Here is a 23139-nt window from a genome sequence, read left to right as displayed (position 1 = left end):
GGTAGACCTAACTAGGACTGGTGCTTGTGGGTGTTGCTGTAAATGTCTTCCCAAGGGGAACTGAGTGGACAGGAAGTGATGTCAGGGGTTTCGAGTTGAGTGGGTTACGGCTACAATGGTAGCAAATGTTTTTATTAAACATTATTCTGACTGTTGTGTGACCATTCAAACCTGCAATGAAAGCCTCTTGTTCCGGCAATCAAGTCTGGTGCTTGTGTGTCCCCCTCCCAACATTACAGTATCATTACTGATACCTACTGACCTGTGTAGAATACTACATATGCTCACGTATTTTTGTGTTGTATTTTTATTTCCATAAATTTAGTCAGTTTTATCCTTAAATTGTTAATTTAGAAAAAAGGAAAATGTAAGGTTAAATTTGCATATTTCTTGAGTAATAATAGGTCATATTCTACCACGAAACAACAAACAAGTACATTATTTCTTGATCAGAGGACAGAATTTCAGATCTGTCGTCATACATCAATTAGTTCCAGCTGCAGCAACCCTCCTGTTCTCTTTAATTGCCGTTGTTGGTTTGCAGCAGTGAAGCTATCAAGCTAAATATGAGAGCTGGGGTTACTCAGCGTTGACATCACATCACACACTCAACCTGACAAAGAGATACGCGGTGTTAAAAAAAAAGTGCAGCCAACGGCCCATTTACAGCCTTTTGCTTGTTTTCTTTTAGCATATAAATACAACTGACCGAATAAAACCCAGCAAAAATTAAACGTAGTGGAAAAACTGCCAATTCTTCCTTCTTCAAGCTACTATCCAAATGTGTGTTTCCCTCTAAGAAAATGATGAATATCGTACTAAAGCTTGACCTTCAACCTCTGGGCGGGAGTTGAAAGCTGTTTGCAGGTCCATCTCCGCTCGCCAGGAGACAGAACAGACGGCTTTAATTGCAGAGTCGTCCACCATTCACTACCCTCGTCTCCTCGCCGTGCACCAGCAGAGCATGCAGGCTAAATCTGTCATAGGAGAAGACAACTTAAACACTCCCAGACACGCCGGTCTCCTCCAGGATAGAAGTACGTCTGCTAAACGAGCGTCCTGACAAGCTGACACCCCCCGACAGCGCCGTGATGCTCTGTGACGCAAAGAATGGCCCCACTCGATGTCACACTAGATCAGGGCCAGCTGCTGCATGCAGATTGGCAACCTTAATGCCATTTAAATATCCTATTGTGCTGCGGCGTCTCTACTCGTGTTGTTTTCCTACCCCACTGTTGCTCACAGGCAGGAACACCAACATGCCGTAGCGACAGTTTTGCACTTGGTTTCAGTACACAGCAGTTATTGTCATTTTTGATAGTGGAAATTCCCCAAAAATGAATGCAGAGTCTGCAATGAATTTTTTTTTTAATCTGTCATAAGCTAGCATTCTTTTCCGATTTGTTAACCAAGATATTGACAATTCGGACACAAAGACACCGTCTGAAGGTCTGGATCAGTTATTACCTGCATCGTCTAACTTGAAAAGTCCTCAATCAATTTGGAAAAAAATTAGTGATCAGGATCACAGTCTGAATCCAGGATTTTATTTAATTTTTTTAAAGGATGCCCGAGATTCTTTTAACATTCATGATTCACTCTACTTGGTCTCTTGCATTCTCTACTCATTCAGTACATTTAGCCTTCCCAGTACATTGCAATATCATGCTACGTGATATCATGCCGGGTTAAACAATTATTTTTGTAATTGATTAATCTAGAAAATAGAATTACCTTTTAAGTGTAAAGTACTCCCGAACTTTTGACGTCTTATTGCGAGATATTTTCTTCTCCCCCGCTACTTGATGCCGTGGCGGCCACCACCATTTTTTAATTCCAATTGACGACGCATCAACGTACAGTTTTTGCATCGCGACGTCACGCTTTGTCTCGGCCCTATTAGCATTACTACAATTCTTTTATTGGTCTAATTATTCATGGTCTAATTTCATGGGTAGACGCATATATAAATAATTGGCACTATCATTCTAGGTGTTAGCATGCATGCTAACGTTAGCATGTTAGCATCACTAACATGTTAACATAGCATTTTTAGCCATTTTCATATGTGAAAACTTATATAAAGACTTTTCACTATTGTGCTCAGTGTTATCATGCTAACATTAGCATTGCTAGTATGCCAACATTAGCATAGTAGCATTTTTACAGCCAGACACGCATATATGCACTTGGCACCATGTTTAGTATGTGTTTGCATGCTAATGTTGGCACGTTAGCATTGCTAGCATACTAACATTAGTGATCTAAATACATAGATAAAATATATGTGGGAGTTTTGGTGCTTGGCAGATATGGAGGACCAAAACTGCCAAAATAATAAATAAATAAAAGTGGAAATAAAAACAAAAATGAAAAAAAGAAAAAATTAAATACAAAAAAATAAATATAAATGGAAATAAAAACAAAAATAATTTTTTTTTTAATTTTTGAATCTTGTTTTTTATTTTTGTATTTATTTTTGCTTTTATTTATTTATGTATTTTTTTTAAATTTCCATTTATATTTATTTTTTTTTCATTTTTGTTTTTATTTTCACTTTTATTTATTATTTTGGCAGTTTTGGTCCTCAGAAAGAAAGGAAAAACTATTCAAATGAGGGGGCGGTCCTAAGTGTGTCTTGGGTTGAACTGTTCGCCTATTGGTTGATCGACATGTGAGTGCGAAAATCGACTAGGTATGCCTGCAAACAGCCACACCAAGAGGAAGTCACCACACCACTCTCATCCGATTCGTCCGAAGTTGAAGCTTGTGAAAGCAGAAAGTAAAGAAAGAGTCAACACACCTGAACTGGAATTAAGTAAAAGCGTAACACATCAGCTGTTTCATACTTACCACGTTCCAAATCATCCAAACGATTGCCAGCGTCCCTGAGAAGCTTGGACACCGACTTCCTGGTGGACCCCGCCATTATTGTCCCGGTAAATGTATACTTTTCTCCCTGTATACTTCCTCTTGCTGTGGTCGTTTGCAGGCATACCTAGTCGATTTTCGCACTCACATGTCGATCAACCAATAGGCGAACAGTTCAACCCAAGACACACTTAGGACCGCCCCCTCATTTGAATAGTTTTTAAAAGCAAAAATAAATACAAAAATAAAAAACAAGATTCAAAAATTAAAAAAAACTTATTTTTGTTTTTATTTCCATTTATATTTATTTTTTTGATTTTTTTTTTCATTTTTGTTTTTATTTCCACTTTTATTTATTTATTTATTTATTATTTTGGCAGTTTTGGTCCTCCATAGGCAGAGGTCTGTGCTTTTCTAGTTTAGCAATGGTATCGCATCAGAACAGCGTCAAGCTCAAAGAAGTCGTACTCCAGGTGACCCATAGTTGCATTAAGGTGGCACAACCGTTCTTCAATTGCTTCTTCTTTAGTCCACGCTGCTGTCCTCCTTTTGGGTGAAATGAAAGGCCGGGTTTGCCATCTTTGATGTCGACCCCTGTTAGGGGTGCGACCGCAAAAATAATCCGCAATCAGAGTTTGCTCGTTACTGCTCTTTGGCGGCACTGGTGTCGCTTAACAACGTCTAATCCGAGCTGACAGACTTTGGCATTCCTGTGTGGATTTTCGAGTGCGGATCAATGTCAAAGAAATCGTCGGTCCAGAATATGACAACAAAGTTGAGGGGATTCAGTCATATGTCAAACAAAACAATACAAATCAATACTTTTTTTTTTTGCATGTGTAATGTATATGTTCTGCACTCCTGCTTCGATGGTGGTGTGTCTGTACGCACTTCCTGTGTGGTGACAAGCGCACTGGTTATCCGAGCTGCGACTTCCTGTCATTGCCGAGCCACTTCCTGCTGCTTTCAAGCATGTGTGCGGTAGAACAAGGGCATTGTTGTCCCGCTTCTGGCCTCCCCACCCCTCAATTTGTCTGTTTGTTTATGTGAAATGTATCCCCCCCCAATCCCTGCCCTGTTTATTGGGGGTGAGGAGACCGGGGGAGCTGCTGAAGGGCGCCCATTATCCACCTCCCTCAATGGAAGCTTTGTGCCGGTGACCACAGTGGAACGGTGAGAAGGGGGCGGGGCCACAAGGAGCACCCAATTATAATGTTTTTCACCCCGGCGGCAGGGTTAATTGCAGGGATGATTGATAGTGAAAACGTTTCTCCTGAGCGGACTAAAGTGCTTCTAAAGATTCATGCTGTGCGTCTGAGTGTGGCGTGACACATCGCAGCGTCTTGGCTGACCCGAGCCGCGGTTGACATGTGCTCCTTCAAAATAAAATGATCAAAAGCACTTTTTTATTTGTTAATCAGTGGTTTCACGGATATTATTTTATTGTTATAGTTATTTTGTTTGATTCCTGTCGGGATTAATGTCAGCGCTGCTCGACAAGCGAGTGTGAACGTGTGCTGAAGCCAGGCTGGATTTGAATGTTTTCACTTGCGGCCATGATTTGAAATGATTTGAAAGCTTGTGGTGGAAGAATGTGGAGGAAAATGAACAAACATAAACCAAACAGTCGCATAAATGTCTTACTTGTTTCCAAGATGAACACATACATCAGTGGGAGAACGAACAATGTCTTCCGCTGCGGTGCTCATTTTGCCTGCACTTCCCGTCACGTCAGCGCGGTTCCACACCCAGCTTCCTGTCCATTCGGACCTTTTCATCTCACGTCAAATTTGTTTGCTGCACTTAGCGTTCATTGTGTCTTTGTGTCCCCATATGCAGACCTTCACGGCGTGGTGCAACTCCCACTTGAGGAAGGCCGGCACGCAGATTGAAAACATCGAGGAGGACTTCAGGGATGGACTCAAACTTATGCTGCTTCTGGAGGTCATCTCAGGTAACACACCTGTTGAACCTCTGATTGATTGGACATGAGTTTCCTGAACAGTGGAGTGTCTAGAAGACATTATGTAATTTGGCATGACATGACTTACTGTCAAAGTATATGATTCTTATAGGTTATCACATGGTTTGTCTGGTATCAGGCCAGGTATCATGCCCCCAAGTGTCAGTATCAGCCCGAGACCGAAGGCCTGATACCAGACAAACCATGTGATGATCTTATTATCACATACTATTTAATCATGAGCTTATTATCACGTACTATTTAATCAAAAGACCATTTTGTTTCCAGAAAAATTTCAGTTTATTACACATATCTAAACAGTGTAAACACAATAATTGCAAAAATATTTATCAACAGTCTTATCTTATCAATGTCTGACAATTAAAGTTCCATTAATCAAGTTTGGGTTTTTTGGTGACTGGAGAAGCACTAGGCACTAAGCACTCGTGCGCTGTTCTCTGATTGGTTGTTTCACGGGCACGATACCAGAGCAGCGCGCTCTGAGTGGACAGCTACGGGGGCTGATACTGGACATGGCTAAACTCTATATTTTATCAGTATCACTGCCCTGGGCTTTGACACAGTATCATTTCGGCCTTTTCCCGTATCATTCATGGGAGGTTTCTAGGGTACAGGGCCAATTAATACTGTAGTATGTGATAAGTGCTGATATCAGATTGATATTGACATAAGCCAGTAGTCGAGGTTGCAATATTGGTATCGTATCGGAAATGAAAAAGTTGTATTCAGACACCCCACATAAATATCGAACAACCACCGTTCACGCTAATGTTTGGTGTCAAGTATGAGGCCACCAAATGTTGTCCCGTGGCCTGCACACATTGCATCCAGACTCAAATGCTACATCATTGTTATGCATTTTAATATGTTTTTATGTATTTTTGTGTTTTTGTGCAGGTGAACGGTTACCCAAGCCGGAGCGAGGCAAGATGAGGGTCCACAAGATCAACAACGTCAACAAAGCTCTGGACTTCATCGCCAGCAAGGGAGTCAAACTGGTCTCTATTGGTGCAGAGGGTCAGTACACACACACACACACACACACAAACACACACAAGCTTTGTCAGCTATATGAGCAGCCCACTAAAGGTCATCCTGTGGAAGCTGACAATTGGAGCTGTCTGGATGGGCACACCCTTTAACTGTCAAGTATAAAAATAAGTTAATCACTAATTAGACATAAGAACATTAGAAACAGTCAGTCCTAACTTGTAAGTAAATTAAGTACATTAAGTAAATGCCATGTGGTGTTGGTAAACGATTTGGGCTTTTGTCGAGTCATGATCGGCGATTTTGATGAAGAAGCAGCAGGGTGAAGGACGCGGCGATAAGAAGTGTGTCAGCTTGTATTTAAGTCATGTCAGGAATTCCAGCCAGACTGCATGCCATGTCGCATGTGTGCGTTCCGCGCCGCAGAAATGACGTTGCACCCAACGACGACAACGGGGGAAAAAAAAAGTTTGGCGGCATCATCACATTCTCAGCTCTGCACCCGAGATATTGTATGAAGCTAAGCTAGTTAGCTTGGCCACCAAAGGATTTGACACAAACACTCAAAGACAAATTCTTTTCATCCGTCTTATGACCTTTCATGTAATGCATTTTTCTTTTTTCTTTCTTTTTTTTTTTGCAGAAATTGTGGATGGAAATGCCAAGATGACCCTGGGAATGATCTGGACCATCATCCTCCGCTTCGCCATCCAGGACATCTCTGTTGAAGGTTGGACTTCCTGTTTTTTTTTTCATTTGCACAAACACTTTTTTCACAATGGAAGCATTTTTAAATGTAGCCAAAAAAGACATTTGCTTTGGTCTAACTCCCTCTCCGTCCTCGCAGAGACGTCTGCTAAGGAGGGTCTTCTGTTGTGGTGCCAGAGGAAGACCGCTCCCTACAAGAATGTAAATGTGCAGAACTTCCACATTAGGTAACGCACACACAAAATATCCAGCCTCATCACCAAACAGTCTTTTTTTTTCTTTTTCTGTTGAGTCAAACAAAAAAATCTTTGCACAGATAAGAGGGGGTACATGGTGCTGTAAACAACTTTGTTGTTTATTAATTTATTGAGGACTCTGTGTTGCTGTGCTGTTACAACACGAGCACAACTGGTATGCTGAGAATATTGTTTGGGTCTTTTTTTTTTTAATTGATACTGCCAGAGACATATTGTATTTCTAGCTGAAATATGTACAAAGATCGCCCCCTGGTGGAGAAGACGTTACCCAGGGTGTGGGTGTCCTGCACCACACTGCAAATAACAGACGGTTACAAATGTGTCAATGTATATCTGCTTTTTACGACAATATGATAATATTATCATGACTGGGTGACTTTATTGTCCTCGTTGTGGACATTTGAGGAACACAAGTAATAGTTGATGATTATTTTAATGGCAAATATTCCACTAATGAAGTGGTCACACGTGTCTTCCAGCTGGAAGGACGGTCTCGCCTTCAACGCCCTGATCCACAGACACAGACCGGAACTCATCGACTACGACAAGCTCAGAAAGGTTTGAACGACCAGCAAGATGATGTATTAAAGGGGGCCTATTATGCTGTGTGGTGGACTCCTATAAAGCAGCTACGCACAGAAAGCTTTTGAGATTTTCCAGAGTCTGCACCTATTCCAGCTGTATTTCCTTGGATTTCCAAAACGGTTTGTTTTAATTTATTCCACCCACGGCCTGCCTCCGGCCATGCCCACTCCGCTGTGATCGGTCATACTCCGGAGACGAAATAGTGCAGCAGAGTGGGGAGGAGGAGAGGCAGGCAACTCTCTGAAACACAGCGTTCAGGGCAACTCTCAAATCCGCAGCCCTCATTATCTGAAATATTGGCATTGTTTAACACAACAATACAACATTCTAACTACATTTACAGGTCAGAAAAGTCTATAAAGCATAATGGGTCCCCTATAAGATCAAAATATGTCAAGTAGAAACACTGACACTGTGACTGATGCAGGACGATCCTGTGACCAATCTGAACAATGCCTTCGAGGTGGCTGAGAAGTACCTGGACATCCCCAAAATGTTGGACGCAGAAGGTAAGCCGCATGCACGCCCCGGCGTGTCGATGAGTTGCACCGATGTAGATAACCATTTCTCTCTTCATGTGGCTTGTTTTGTCGTGTTGGTTTGACATTGTGTAACTAAAAAGTGCTGTGACACCAATAGGAGTTCCCCTCGTTGCTGCCATGCTTGTGTTGTGCACATTTACTTCTCTGAATCTTTTAGAAATGATGTCCGTTTGTCATGTTGCCTGTGCATTTCCTGTTTGCCTGCCTGTGTCATGTGTGTCTTATATTGCTGTGTCTCAAATGGAAGACTTGTGTCAGTAAAAATATTTTGCAAGACACAGGTGTCAAACTCAAGGCCCGGTGGCCAGATTCAGCCCACTGTATCATTTTATGTGGCTCATCAAACCCTGGAAATAATGCATCCATCCGTTTTCTATGCCGCTTGTCCTCACTTAGGAGAATCATGTCATGTCAAGACACTACTGTGCAGCAATACATCAATCTCTATGGAACTGTTAGATATTGTGGTCTTGATTCGATACCACTATGACACTGTAACCCAAGTCACAAACATCACATAACAGTTAGCTGACATCAAAGTCCACTCTTGATTCGCTGTTGCTCCTCTGTGGCAAAAGATGAGAACAACTAAGCCGGAAGCAAAGAGCGGTTCCTGTTGTGGAGCCTCGAGCTTTATTATTCAAAATTCTGGATAAAATAAGTCAGCGGTGAGATGTGTAATGTGTACAACATTAAATAAAGAAAAGTCCTCATCGCATTTGTAACAGCTAGTTCCATGAAAAAAGGCCAATTGCACCGTGTACGCCGTCAACTCCATTACAGAAATATCTTTTTCTAGAGTTTATGATAAATAAATAAAAAAACATTAAAGTTTTTTTATGTGTCGACTTGAACTCGGCTGTGTTGGCATTTCGATAATTATTTTTATTTCATAATTGGAATGTTTAATAGCAAAATGGATGTGTACGTAAGCTGTGGAAATAATGAACACCACGCAGTTTGATTGAAATATTATTGAAGAGAAGTATTGATGGATGTTTAATTATCTTTACTGCCATGCACGGGGAGAACATGCAAACTCCACACAGAGATAGCCGATGGTGGAATTGAACTTGGGTCTCCTAGCTGTGTGGCCTTCGCGCTAACCACTCGGTCCTTTTTTGCATCAAAAAAATGGAATCGTGCCGCTAAAGTATCAAATTTTCTGGGCACCATTTGAGACACAGCACCTGTGAATGTACTGTACGTGTGTACATGTTTAATCACATGTCTTGGGTCCTCATAACCACGTCCTACCCCCCCAATAGACATTGTGAACACTGCTCGTCCAGATGAGAAAGCCATAATGACTTATGTGTCCAGTTTCTACCATGCCTTCTCTGGAGCCCAGAAGGTACCCTATGTCATCGCAGCCCTTTGTCTGTTTTACCCTCCCGTTACTAACAAGCGCCACCTCTTCGTGCAGCATGGCCGTGCACGCCCTCTTTACAGCTTTCCTTACAGCCTGGACTAGGTGGACGTTCAGGATGCGTTGGGACACAAACACACAATAGACATAACTCAACCGGTGAAAGCTGCAGGTGTTTTTACCACAGATTGTGATAATAATCATTTATTTGATTTATATCGCACATTTAAAAGATATCCAAAGACCGGTTCGTCGAGTTTTTTTTTTAAGGTCTTAGTTCTGAAATGTGCTGATGGACGGGGTAGGGATTTCTCGACTGTTTGAGTAGAACTGATGTTTCTGGTAGGAGTGTTAGTGGTGTGGCATTAAGAACGAGTTGAGGTTCATGGATGAATTCATGGTGAAGCACAGAGGATGCTGTTATTAGTAATGCGCCACAATCCCTTTTATTTACATACCTAAATGCAATTGTCCTTCTCCCTTCCTTACTTTACCACCGTCCACCTTTTTTGTCCCTTCCCAAATTACATTCATGGCTTATTACTATCTTGTTTGCTCAATGGTCTACGGCAGCAGTGTTCCAAGTGCAGCCTACGGTTTGTTTCTTTCTTTTGGCTTTTTTCTAAACATCTAACAATAAAGCGAGAGAATCAACAATAATTTTACATGAATAATATCAAAATATTAAGAGAAAAACGTTGCAATGTAATGAGAAAAAATCACAAGTTTACAAGGATAACTTTAGTAGCATAAAGTTGAAATGTTAAATAATTTTTTTTCTAAAATCATAACATTATGAGAAATGAACAAAACGACTACTAAAGTTGTCATTCTGTGGAAAAATATCTTGCAGAAAAAGTTTGTTAGGAGAATAAGTTGTCAAATTGAAAACAAGAAAGGTCATTTTACAAGAAACAAATATTAAGGGAAAGAAAGCATATGCCAACAAGAAAGGAGAATAAACTTGTGATATTACTAGGAAAAGTAGTGCCATTTTAATAACAGAGTTGACTTTTTTTGAAAGTCGTAGTATGATGACAAAGGAAATTAAAGTTGCAATATTTGAAAAGTTACAATATTTTGAAAATATCCTGGAAATAAAGTCCCTAATATTACAACAGGAACATTTACGGAGCTTATTTGAGGTACCTGCTGCTTTCACCAAGATGTGTTAAACCAGAAAAAAAGGATGTTTGTGTCCCAACGTGATGCTTGATGCTCCAGTGTCTCCAGAAAGACCCCCACGGCGTGGCCCGGGGGTGTTGTTGCTGTTTCTAGGTGGAGCGTCAAGCCGCAGGCGCCCTTCTAAAGTGGCTGTCCTGCTCCAGGCGAGCGCTGCGTTGCTTTGGGTCGCTTTGGCTTCACTCTGTCTTCTCTCTCTCTTTTTCCTCTTACCCTCGCTCGCTGTGGGGCGGGTGTTGCGCAGACATCGTGGGCACGCTGAGGCCCGACGAGAAGGCCATTATGACCTATGTCTCCTGCTTCTATCACGCCTTCTCTGGCGCTCAGAAGGTGAGCCGCTCATGTTTTCATCCACACTCCTGTGCAGCAGCAACAACAGAGCGTTCCCATCCTGCGCCTCATTTCTGCCAAGACGGTCCACCTCACACATCAGTTGGCTAATGTGACTTAAATAGTGTGAATATACGGTATGTCTTTGAATGCACGCAATAACAATGTACAATTCCTTTCATTCCTGCTGTTGTCAGCACGGTGTGACAAAACCCTCATCAAAGTACAAGTGCCAAACTTTTAAAAATTAATATTTGATAAGTCAAATTTCAGATGCAAGAGATTACATTAGAGATGGAAACAAATGACAATCGCATAAACCGGCAAGGCAGCATACCGAAGCACAGATGTCTTGGAAATGATTGGTGCTAAACGTGTGTGTGAGCATGGTGTGTTGCATAACAGCGTGGCAACCTGATGGACGCGTAGAAACGTGGATTCATGCAGGCTGATTTGGTGTAAGAACGCAGGTCAAAGCGCTATTTCTGCTGCGCTCATTATGTCTGACGCGGAAGATAAATGTTTGCGGCTGTTTGATCGCCTTGTTTCCATGCCTTTTATGCAACACACCATGCTCACTCACACGTTTAGTCATTTAGTTAATCATTTCAATGATGGCAACGTTATTGGCTTCTACAGACCCGACCGTGATAAGTGAATTCCCCACAAGTAGGATACAATAATAAATGAATATTTTCATATAGCATAGAAAACCTGTTTGACTTTTTAAATACGGGTTTTAACATTAGAGCCCTGTACACACAAAATAACAATAATCACTTTTGTGTAAAAATGTACCACTTTAACACTGAATGAGAGGGGAGAACCTTACCCCCTGCCCCCACTGGTTGTAAGCCATGACATGTCGACTCGGCTCTCCCGGCGCAGTAGCCAGTCTCCATGCAGTGTGAAAGGTAAAGCAATACTACATATAACTTGACTTCCAGTGTATTTTGACTTATATTAGACCGTAGTATTCCACGAAACATATTTTCCAATATTTATTGAAAAATGTTGATTTTACTTAATGCGTTTCCTAATGTTAGGGTGTCAAAGTTAGTGTTTTAAACTATCTAAAAACGGCTGTAAGTCAGATTGATCCCCCCCATACCATTATGACTTGTGTCCATGGAAACAGGCGGAAAAAAGTATTGTACCAAACTGCTTGGTGGGGATGTGGCAATACAAGTGTCTTAAAAAGAAGCAGTGAGGCGTTTCCCAATATACTGCATGTATAAGTAATGATATGGCAGTATTGTGGGTACTCCTCACTGCAGCATCCTGATGGGAACGCTCGACTTATGCTTCTTTGCTTTTTAACATTACCCTTGTTTCTCTCGAAGCCATTGAACTAGATGGTCCTGGTGTTACAAATAAAATAATGAAATAAATGGATGAGCTGCATAAAATAACACGGACCTGTTTTATTGCTTTGAGAAACACAAGGCAACGTCACTCTTGTCATTTTGCTTCAACAATTCCAAATGTTTTGTAATAAATGTGATGTTCATTCATGCAATCTAGATTCGATATAGAAATGTTTTTTTTTTTTTTTTTTTTACCAATAGTCAGTCTTGAAGTTGTGTTGTTTTTGTATTCCAGCAGTACAGTAGTTAAATCGTAGGATTTCAAGCACAGGACGACAGCGCCACGTGAACCTGTAACTCCATGTATGGACCGACTTGAGACGCATGGCGTTTTTACACACACTGTGTGTGTCTGCGTGTGTGAGACTGAGGAACATGAAACTAACCGCCAGCAGTTTCCAGCATGTTTTCATTAGTCCGGCGAGACTGCTGGCTTTAGTGTGTTTTTGCACTTTGTCAAGCACGGGTGCCATTTTGAATGTAACGTGCCTAGAAAGGAGGTTAGCTCCCAATCACTGCTCGTGTGTTCACACCAAAGGAACTCTAACCGTGTCGTTAAGAATGACTAAACGCCGCGAATGTCACTCCAGCCAGTCGCAAGCGCCTCTCACCAATGTATGCCCTAATAGGCCGAGACCGCCGCCAATCGTATCTGCAAAGTGCTGGCCGTCAATCAGGAGAACGAGCACCTGATGCAGGACTACGAGACACTGGCCAGCGCGGTGAGTACACGTCCACGCACCCGTACAGATGTTATTGCGTCCATGTGGCTAATTGCGTCTTCCTGTCCAGCTTCTGGAGTGGATCCGTCGCACCATCCCCTGGCTGGAGAATAGAAACCCAGAGAAGACCATGTCTGAGATGCAGCAGAAGCTGGAGGACTTCAGAGACTACCGCCGTGTCCACAAGCCACCCAAGGTTCACATCCTCTCTCAATTTAAACATAACGTCTCCCACTTGATAGTTCAGGGTTGTAACATGGAAGCCACTTAGGTGGCAAACCCGACTACGTCCAACAACTCATCCAGTTCAAAATAAAGCTGATGAGAAGTTGATTTCATGGACAAGTTCAGACCTTTTATCCAAACTCTGGTCAGCACCCTCATTTGAACCACACAAACGTTCATGACCCTGCCTCTTTAAAAGTATTGGAATCAGGAATCATTCAAATTCAAGCGATACCCAGCCACAGTTATCACTAAGCCACAACATTAAAAAGTGCACACAATGACTTCCTGCTCAATGCAAAATAAGTTTCAAAGTTAAAGCATGGCAGTACACTTTCACCCATTTAGCTTTTTTTGTTTTTCCTTACATTGTTAGGGATTGGAGGAAAGATTTGCATGTTTCTTTTCCACTTTTGCGTTGTAGTAATAAATAAATAAAAATAAAAATATAATAAATATACCACATATGGAGGAAAAGCATGTCAACAAATTCTTTTATCATCACCTATTTTCCACATGTCCCTGGACATAATCACAACAAAATGCGCAAGCAATGGTTAGTTTCTGTTTCGATTTGGCCTATATCGACAACCACTTATGTCAGGCAGTCAGCCAGAGGAGTGTCAAGATAAGCAGGCTCCGCCCATTTTTTTTCTATGTGCTTTCAATACTTTAGCGTCAGATTCCGATGTGTGTGTTGCTTCTAACTGCTGTTGTTGGTCCTGCAGGTCCAGGAGAAATGTCAGCTGGAGATCAACTTCAACACGCTTCAGACGAAACTGAGACTTGGCGGCAGACCCGCCTTCATGCCGTCAGAGGGACACATGGTGGCTGTACGTACGCTCCTCTTCATGCTACATGGGACATGTTGGCATCAAAGACAAGCTCCCTTATCACTTGCGCGTGTGTTTGTCAGGACATCAACAGAGCGTGGCACACCCTAGAGGGGGCGGAGAAAGGCTACGAGGAGTGGCTCCTCAACGAGATCAGACGCTTGGAGAGACTGGATCACTTGGCAGAGAAGTTCCGGCAGAAGGCCTCCATCCACGAATCCTGGACCGATGGTAAAATGTGTTGTTTTTTTAACTGGAGGATGCCCGGGGGAATACATGCTGGTCATCTACGACAATACATTTCTAGCTAGCTATTTTCTTGTGGGACGCGTGGATGAGTGTCACTCTAAAAAGATGTTTGATTGCATCCCACGTGCAGGAAAGGAGGCCATGCTGACTCAAAAGGACTACGAGACTGCCACGCTCTCGGAGGTCAAGGCGTTGCTGCGGAAACACCAGGCCTTTGAGAGCGACCTGGCAGCACATCAGGACAGGATGGAACAGATTGCCGCCATTGCGCAGGAGCTCAAGTAAGGGATCGGGGCATGGACGGGACATGGAAAGATTTGCAATCAAACTCAATGCACGCAAATGTTTTCCAGTGAGCTGGACTACTACGACTCTCCCAGCGTCAACGCTCGCTGTCAGAAAATCTGCGATCAGTGGGACTGTCTGGGAGCGCTCACCCAAAGCCGCAGGGAGTCACTGCAGGTTTGTCGCCTGCTTTTCCCACCTCAGATCTGATCCATGACATCATCTTCATACTTTGAGAGAGACAGAGTGAGCGTGTTCATCTTTGTCAATCACTTTTCTTCTCAGAAAACGGAGAAGGTGCTGGAGTCCATAGATGAGCTCTACCTTGAGTACGCCAAGAGGGCGGCGCCCTTCAACAACTGGATGGAGAGCGCCATGGAGGACCTGCAGGACATGTTCATCGTCCACAACATTGAGGAGATCCAGGTACAGTGATCCCTTGTTTATCGCTGTTAATTGGTTCCAGTGAATTTCTGCAAAACAGGAGACCTTGTTTATAAATGGAATATTTTTGTAGAAAAACAGTTTGACCCTTATTCTAAGTGTGATTTAAAAAAAAAAAAAAAACGTTATTAGCACCCTCTAGACATGAAATAACACACTTGTAGTAACTTTTACACCATTACCCAATATCTAGACATAAAAAGAACAGTAACATTACTGACACCTAGTGTCCAGTGTAGAATACCACGTCTTTGAATGTCTCTTCTGAATGCCTTCTATTTGTATTTCAGTTCATGTAGCCATTGTTAAGCTCGAAAATGCTTCCATTTGCTCCATCAGAGTCTGATCCACGCTCACGAACAGTTCAAGTCCACCCTGCCGGACGCCAACAGGGAGCGCGAGGCCATCCAGGCCTTCCACGCCGAAGTGCAGAAGATCGCCCAGCACAACGGCATCAAGCTGAGCGGAATCAACCCGTACACCACCATCACGCCGCAGAGCATTGACAGCAAGTGGGAGCAGGTAAAGCGTGTGCTTGTGTGTGCATGTTAAAGAATTCAGATTATAGTTTCTTATCTGGATGAAATTTCGATTCTGTGAGAAAACACATTATCAGTAGCGTCCTCCGCCATGACCTGATGCTCAAGCAATTATTCGCGTGCAGGCACAGAAGTTGGTGCCGCAGCGTGACAAGGCCCTGCAGGAGGAGCTTCGTAAGCAGCAGTCCCACGACAACCTGAGACGCAACTTTGCTGAACAAGCGAACGTGGTCGGCCCCTGGATACAAAACAAGATGGAGGTGAGGAGTCGGTCTGTCGGTCGACGCCGTGCAGCTGCCGTGTTTTCAAGGGAAAATGTCAGCACAAACCGCTTGTTGTGTTAACAGGAAATTGGCACGATATCTATCGAGATGATCGGCACCCTGGAGGACCAGCTGACCAACCTGAAGGAGTACGAGCGCAGCATCGTGGACTACAAGCCCAACATCGAGCAGCTTGAGGGCGTCCACCAGCACATCCAGGAGGCCCTCATCTTTGATAACGTATACACGGCCTACTCCATGGAGGTAACGCATCCCGACGGGTCTTGTGTGCTACATAACTTACACAAAGACAACCCGATGGACGCTTACGATGAGGCTTCAATGCGCGTCTCCCTGCAGCACATCCGTGTGGGCTGGGAGCAGCTGCTCACCACCATCGCCAGGACCATCAATGAGATCGAGAACCAGATCCTGACACGTGACGCCAAGGGCATCAGCCAGGAGGAGCTGTACGAGTACCGCGCCTCCTTCAACCACTTTGACAAGGTCAGGCGCTCAAAATCCACACTCAGAGCTACACTTTGTGTACTTTAAAACATTTAACTACTAATTGCTAGTTTTCTGTTGAACTTAATGGTGTTGTATGACTTGGACTGATTTATGAGGCCAACATTCATGTCCATGCTAATGTTTAGACCAGAGGAGGGGGTGAGAGGGGAGCCAAGCGAGTGAGTATTAGTATTAATTTTGTTTAGCACGGGTGAGTGCTCTTATGTGGGACACTCTTCCACTTGAAATATTATTACCTACTGCAAGAAAGGTATGAGAAAAGCTGTTTTATATGGTAGGACTTCTTTTTATCACCACTAGGGGTCACTGTTTGTCAGTATGTGCACCATGCAGCGGGTCTCACTCATGCACCCACATGCGACCCACCTTCTCTCATGTTTGTCTGTCCTATTGTCTCGTCATTGTCCTCCTGTGGCACCACCGTGTTGTTTTTTTATACTTCCTTTGTGTCCATCTAACTAAATGTAAAAAAAAAAAAATCATTCAGTATGATGGGACAGCATCATTGCATGCTAGGCAGATATCCCATCATTTCCCCACCATATGTGATTCAAGATGTGTTGTTGTGCATGCAAGTGTGTCCACATATGCGTGTGGACATTGTCTAAACAGTCATCCGTGTCTGTCTCCCACCTGTCCCATCATCCCTGCATCCCTCCTGCATGCCACGGATCATCACACGGTCCATCCCACCACCACCACCACCACCTACCCTGTGTTGCGATGGCTTGGGTGGTCATGATGTGCCGCTCTGTCATTGGCTGTCATTGGCCCGCCTCAGGACCACAGCGGGGCCCTGATGGCTGAGGAGTTCAAGGCCTGTTTGATCAGTCTGGGCTATGACGTGGAGAACGACAAGCAGGTAGGATCCGATGGGGGAAATGTTGCTGTGGCCTCCTCCTCGGAGCAGGGGGGCTGACGTCACTTGCCAATCCTCAACTCCTGAAATTTACACGAGTTATATTCTACTTTTATATTTCTTCTGTTTTTAATAATGTCCTTCAGACATTTCCAAATGTCCAAACAAAAACATTTCCTTTGTCTAATGAGATTCTTAATGGAAGGAGTTGTTTCTGGTGAGTGTCAGCCTTCCTGCTCTCGGGCTGGTTAGGGTGGGTCATGGTGGACGCCGTCAGCATGGAGTGCAGAGAAGCAATGTACCCGTATGTCCACCAGGGGTCTCTGTTGCTTTGTTCCATCACTGTTCAGACGTGGGTTTTGACTTTGCTCTCCACATTGACTCTTTGTGCTTCTTATCTCTCTTTTTATCCCTCTTCCTCCTCCCCAACATTTGTCTTTTTCCATGTTTATCATCCTGTTACTTTTCTTTCATCGCTGTCCACTCACTCCCTCTACATCCCCCCCTTCCGACCTACCTCCCACCCCGGCCTGTGTTGTCCTACGCTGTGGCCCCACAGAAGCGCTCAGGACAGATGGTGTCAGATGATTTCCGGGCTCTGCTCATTTCTACAGGAAACAGCCTGGTACTGCTGCTGGCCTTAAGCCCTCACAGGGTGTCTGCAGGTCCAACACAGGGACCGTTACAGCACATATGACATAGTTACAGCACCTGTAGAAATATATGGCCGCAAATGTGGTGCTTTATTAGTTCACACCCAGCATCAACATTTCATACATACACAGATCAGCATTTGGTATCAACATGTAACACCTTGATGTGTAAACATGCACATACAGTTTGTTTGTACCCAGTGTAAACATACTGGATGGATAAACATGTTGATATGGGAAATACATAAATACCAAGCATCCATATGTTGATTGCTAGTGTTAACTTACCGACACCAGTTTAAACGTGTTGATACCCGGTCTAAATGTGTTCATACTAAGTCTAAACATGTTGATTCCCAGTCCAAATATGTTGATACCAAGTCTAAATGTGTTGATACCCAGTCTAAATGTGTTGATACCCAGTCTAAATGTGTTGATACCCAGTCTAAATGTGTTGATACCCAGTCTAAATGTGTTGATACCCAGTCTAAATGTGTTGATACCCAGTCTAAATGTGTTGATACCCAGTCTAAACGTGTTGATACCAAGTCTAAACATGATGATACCCAGTCTAAATGTGTTGATACCAAGTCTAAACATGGTGATACCAAGTCTAAATGTGTTGATACCAAGTCTAAACATGGTGATACCCGGTCTAAATGTGTTCATACTAAGTCTAAATGTGTTGATACCAAGTAGGCCTGTCACTTTACCACATTTACAAAATATGCTACAAAATATCGATATTCAATATTATCACAACATTTTGTAGACATTTTTTAATTATTTTAGTCATGGGAGGTGTCATTCACATTTGCACCAGTAGTGTTCTAGTGTGAGGCATTATCTCGACATAGAAGTTGCCTGTATGTGTGAATATTTATCCTAACGTAGCCAGCAACACTGTCTACTTTTGGAGTGTTTTGTTTATATTTGCCTACCAAACGCCTCAGCAATCGTTACATACCAAATGTATTTATTTTGATGGCAAGTCTAAACATGTTGATAAAGTGTTTGATTATGTGTAAAAATGGTGATAGCAATCTGAATATGGTTGATGGCTAGTCTAAGTAATACCAAGTTTAAACGTAGTGATATCACTTGTATAAAAAAATTCAACAGCAAAAGTCCATGTTGATGCCACAAGGGTGTAATGCTAAGAGTCTACTGGCCCGGCACCAGTTGGTGCCAATGCAATTAGCTGTGGCGCCTAGTGTTGCCAATAAGGTGCCTAGTGGCGTGCAGTGGCTCAAACTGCCTCTCAACTGGCTTGTGGTGGCCCGTAACGGCGTCAAAAATTTAGTTCGGCAGCAAGAAAATTAAAAAATCTTTATCGCGCCACTTGCTCAAGGAATCAAGTGGAACCAAATGTCGGAAACAATCCGCCTATTGGAATCCACTGGAATATAATGGCGTGAGCCAAGTTGCGGCAATGATGCTAGGAAGTCCACTGGGCAGGCGCCAGTTTGCGCTAAAGATTATGTGATTGGTACATACTGGCGCGCTGTGGCGCTGAATTAATGGCAACATGCAGAGCGGACATAATTTGGCGCCACTATGTGCCAATCGCATAATATTGGCCGCAAACTGGCACCAACTGGCGCTGGCCCAGTGCACTGTTGGCATACAGGTGGTGATACAAGAATAAATGGTTGCTAGCAGGTCTAAACATGTTGATACCAAGTGATGATACCAGAGGAGAAGATGTGGAGTGATTGGTAGCGTAGAGGTTGACCTGCAGGCCACCCTACTCGTCTTTTCTTCTCTGCTTGCCTTCTTTCTGCTTCCAGTGTCGTCACTGATGAGGAGAAAGTATTTCTGCTGTTGTTGCTGTGAATGTGTATTCGTCTGGTGTCATGGTCGCATGTGTGTTGTTCTGTGCAGTGTTGTTGTCCACCTTTTGTGCGTGTGTCTGTGCACAGCACCATGTCTCCCCGGGTTAACCCTTCCAATCTCTCGGTTGCCAGGGTGATGCGGAGTTTGCGCGCATCATGGGCATCGTGGACCCCAACAACACGGGCACCGTCACCTTCCAGGCCTTCATCGACTTCATGTCCCGCGAAACCACCGACACGGACACTGCCGACCAGGTCATCGCTTCCTTCAAGATCCTGGCCGCCGATAAGGTGAACAGCGAACTTTCCCGCATTCCGGTGGTCCTCGAATGCATCAGACATTTGAACGTGTTTTTGTCTCTGTCAGAACTTCATCACGGCGGAGGAGCTGAGGAGGGAGCTCCCCCCCGACCAGGCGGAGTACTGCATCGCCAGAATGGCCCCCTACACGGGGCCCGACGCCGTCCCCGGGGCCCTCGACTACATGTCCTTCTCCACCGCCTTGTACGGAGAGAGTGACCTGTAGGGAGGCGGAGGTGGACAGATGGGGAATGGGTGGGGGTGGGGGCAGATGGGGGAGGGGGGAAGAAAGCGAGGCGTCCTCTGCGCGTGCCAGTGTGGAAATGTTTGAGCGTGTTGAGTGAAGCCTAGCTAGTCTCGGCCCAGCGTTGTGACTTCCTTTTGCCGGCGTCCCAGAGGAAACGTGGGTGGGGACAGCTGGAAGTTGCGAGGGCCGCTCTTTAACTTCACCCTCTCTGCCTTTTCTTTGGGGGGGGAGCAGGGTCACGAGCTAATCTTGATACTTACCCTAAAATGTGTTTATTTTATTATAATTTTGTTCTTCTCGCAGGGGGAGGAGTCAGGTCTGGGGGGCAGGGTCTTACACGTTAACGGCCCATGTTTGTGTATTAGATCCTAGAGTTATATGCTGAGGCGGGGGCATGGAAACATATTTACCCATAATTCCCTTCTTGCTGGATAAGGTGACCAACTTTTTCTTTCCTCTCTTTTTCTTTTTCCTGCAGCGGGTGGAGGGTGGTGTCAGGGTGGGGGCGGAGCTTGTTTTTGGGGGGAGTGGTGCTTGACATTGCCACTGTAAATATATTTTTTCCCCCAGTGCGACGAATGATACTTAAAAGTAGAGAAAGTGTGCAGTTTCACCAGCGAGGAGCTTTGACTTTTTTTTTAGGAGTCAAATGACAGGTGACACCCAATGTGAGGCAGTATTCTGAAAATCCTGCAAGCGCTTAACTTAATAGATCAATTCAAAGGTTGTCGACGTTCACACTTGTTCCTTTTTGATTGGCCGAATGCACTTCCTGGTTTGGGCGGTCGGCATGGTGACAGCGTTGTCGCGAAATGATGGAAGGGATGAAGAGAACTGCGCTAGTTGGTGTCCTCAGCACCATCCTCCCTCTTTCTCTCTTGCTCCACTTCCTCCTCATCCTCAGCTGTCTTCAAATGAAGGGAACGTACCACAGTGAGGGGTGTGGGGGGCGGCTTTACTTCCCAAAATGTACAAGTAAAATCGACAGAAAAGGAAAATGGCGTTGAGAAAAAAAAATCTATGCAATAGAAACGAGAAATTGAATCAAACGTCTAAATTGATTTTTCCGGGAGGGGGGTGGGGGAGACTGGGGGGAAGTAAGATGGAAAAACAAAAAGACTCGGACCAAAAGCTTCTTTCTTTGGTTTTTCTTTCCTGTTTTTTTTTCCCTCCGCCAGCTTGGAGAGAAATGAACTCTGGAAATTGTGATTTTTCTTTTTTTGTACTCTTTAATAAGGAACCTTATCTGCTGTACTGGAAACTGCAAAGGCCTTCTGTCTAACGATGAGTGACTTTCACAAAGCACACATAAAAAGTTTCCTTACAAAAACATGTCTGGCTTTCATGTCCTTTTTTTCCTCCCCGTCAGCATGTTGACTTCATGTTGACTTCTTGACTTCTTCACTCAAGTAACCCCAATTTAGTCAGGACTCTTGCGATGCTATGAAATATTCAACACGCTGATAGTACAGTCTTTAAGAAGGTGATACGCTGCATGGACGAAAATATTGGGATGCAGGTCTCAGTGAATACATTCATCACAGATTGGACTAGACCACCGCTTCTCTATTATTTTCTGCTATGCAGGCTGAACAAGAAAGTGAAACCTACGGAATACAACAAAATGGAGAGCAGTGAAGCATACAAGAGTCAAATTGCATGTGAGGTACGACACATTGGTACATATTGGCAGTGAAAGTGCCTCTCACGCATCCCGACAGTGTAGAATGCTACATATCAGTGTCTTTCAAAGCATCTTCTGAATGCCTTGTATTTGTATTGTACTTCATTTAACTACTTTTATACTTGGAAAAAAAATATATATATTATTATTATTTTCATATTTTATATATATATATATTTTATTATATATTATATATATTATAATTTTTTATGAGTTCCTTGTATTTTGGTTACTTTGGCTCAGTGATTGTCAACTAGTTTTTCTGTGAGAAATATCAATATCATTTTTTTATTAAATTTACATTTATGAATCATTTTCTGCCAATATGTCATTGTCGAGTGTCCGTGGTGTAAAGACTGGTAGAGCAATGCAATATTCGGCCAGAAGGTGGCGATGCGGCACCACCACGCCCACTAAGTTGGTGCACATTGTGAAAAGGATGTAATAGAATGTACTGAAGCATGTATAGATTTCCTAATAATTGTAGTACTAAGTATTCATGAGGCTGTATACAGAATGTTATTATTATGAATTATAGATGACTCTTTACATATAGTATAGCTGTGGAATGTGTGCACATTTGGACGATGTATAATTCATCCCCTTAAATCCATACCATGCAATTCCTTTTCCCAGCATCTGCTTCACCCAGGGCTGATGACGTCACAACCCCGGCTCCCCACCTCACCGCCTGACGACCCGGAAGCGCCAACATATCCATGCTAGTGTGCGCTAACATTAGCCAACGTAATCATACATGAAATACACAAACTTAAACAATAAACTTACAACTTAAGAGAAAATGTTCACATATTTATCGACAATTAATTTCTTATAAGTAGTTTTGCTTGACTGTGGCCATGTATTTCAACCAATCTGGTTAGTTTATGAATGTTAACCGAATGTAATCCAATTCCATCAATACAGAAAGCCAAAAACCGTTACCACAAAATACGTTTTTATAGTTTTACAATTATATTTTTTCATACAAAAACCAATTCGAAATGCATATAAGTAAATATAAAACGAGTGAAGTGGATAAATGAACTTTTCAGGGTTACACATTTACCTTATTTGAAGACATGATTTCATGACTGTTCCAAAGACACGATGTGGCAGCGAGATCAACCACCACTAGCTTCCTTTTTTGCTATGAGTTGTTTGAATTCAATAGTGTTTTCCACCTAAATAACCCAAAGTTGCAAATGGCAGTATTTTGTCAAAGATAAAAAAGGTGAAATAAAACACTAACTCATGGCAAAACAGGAAAATGGTGTGCATGTGG

The 23139-nt window shown here is 43.2% G+C and overlaps 1 protein-coding gene across 7 annotated transcripts in view; it reads left to right on the top strand.

Annotated features, from left to right (window-relative positions):
- Positions 1–21502, top strand: part of actn4 (actinin, alpha 4) — a 43292-nt gene extending 21790 nt beyond the window's left edge. The window contains exons 2-23 of one of the 7 annotated variants that reach the window (XM_078792747.1): positions 4711–4825; positions 5753–5872; positions 6489–6575; positions 6693–6780; positions 7290–7368; positions 7823–7904; positions 10733–10818; positions 12815–12907; positions 12978–13103; positions 13861–13965; positions 14049–14196; positions 14345–14495; positions 14568–14676; positions 14785–14925; positions 15283–15465; positions 15608–15742; positions 15830–16009; positions 16106–16252; positions 17058–17138; positions 17695–17760; positions 19756–19914; positions 19991–21502. In XM_078792747.1, the coding sequence (XP_078648873.1) occupies positions 4711–4825; positions 5753–5872; positions 6489–6575; positions 6693–6780; positions 7290–7368; positions 7823–7904; positions 10733–10818; positions 12815–12907; positions 12978–13103; positions 13861–13965; positions 14049–14196; positions 14345–14495; positions 14568–14676; positions 14785–14925; positions 15283–15465; positions 15608–15742; positions 15830–16009; positions 16106–16252; positions 17058–17138; positions 17695–17760; positions 19756–19914; positions 19991–20149 (2640 nt within the window). In that variant the 3' untranslated portion in view covers positions 20150–21502. Of the gene's footprint in view, positions 1–4710; positions 4826–5752; positions 5873–6488; positions 6576–6692; positions 6781–7289; positions 7369–7822; positions 7905–9205; positions 9292–10732; positions 10819–12814; positions 12908–12977; positions 13104–13860; positions 13966–14048; positions 14197–14344; positions 14496–14567; positions 14677–14784; positions 14926–15282; positions 15466–15607; positions 15743–15829; positions 16010–16105; positions 16253–16401; positions 16435–17057; positions 17139–17694; positions 17761–19755; positions 19915–19990 lie in introns of all 7 variants that reach the window. The other 6 variants (XM_078792746.1, XM_058081047.2, XM_078792745.1 and 3 more) reach the window with 6 other exon arrangements.
- Positions 21503–23139: the final 1637 nt, after the last annotated feature.

This window comes from Doryrhamphus excisus, linkage group LG8 (assembly GCF_037039965.1).
Source record: "Doryrhamphus excisus strain RoL-2023G ecotype Guam linkage group LG8, RoL_Dexc_Guam_v1.1, whole genome shotgun sequence".
NCBI lineage: Eukaryota > Metazoa > Chordata > Actinopteri > Syngnathiformes > Syngnathidae > Doryrhamphus > Doryrhamphus excisus.
This window is presented reverse-complemented; position numbering and strand designations above follow the sequence as displayed.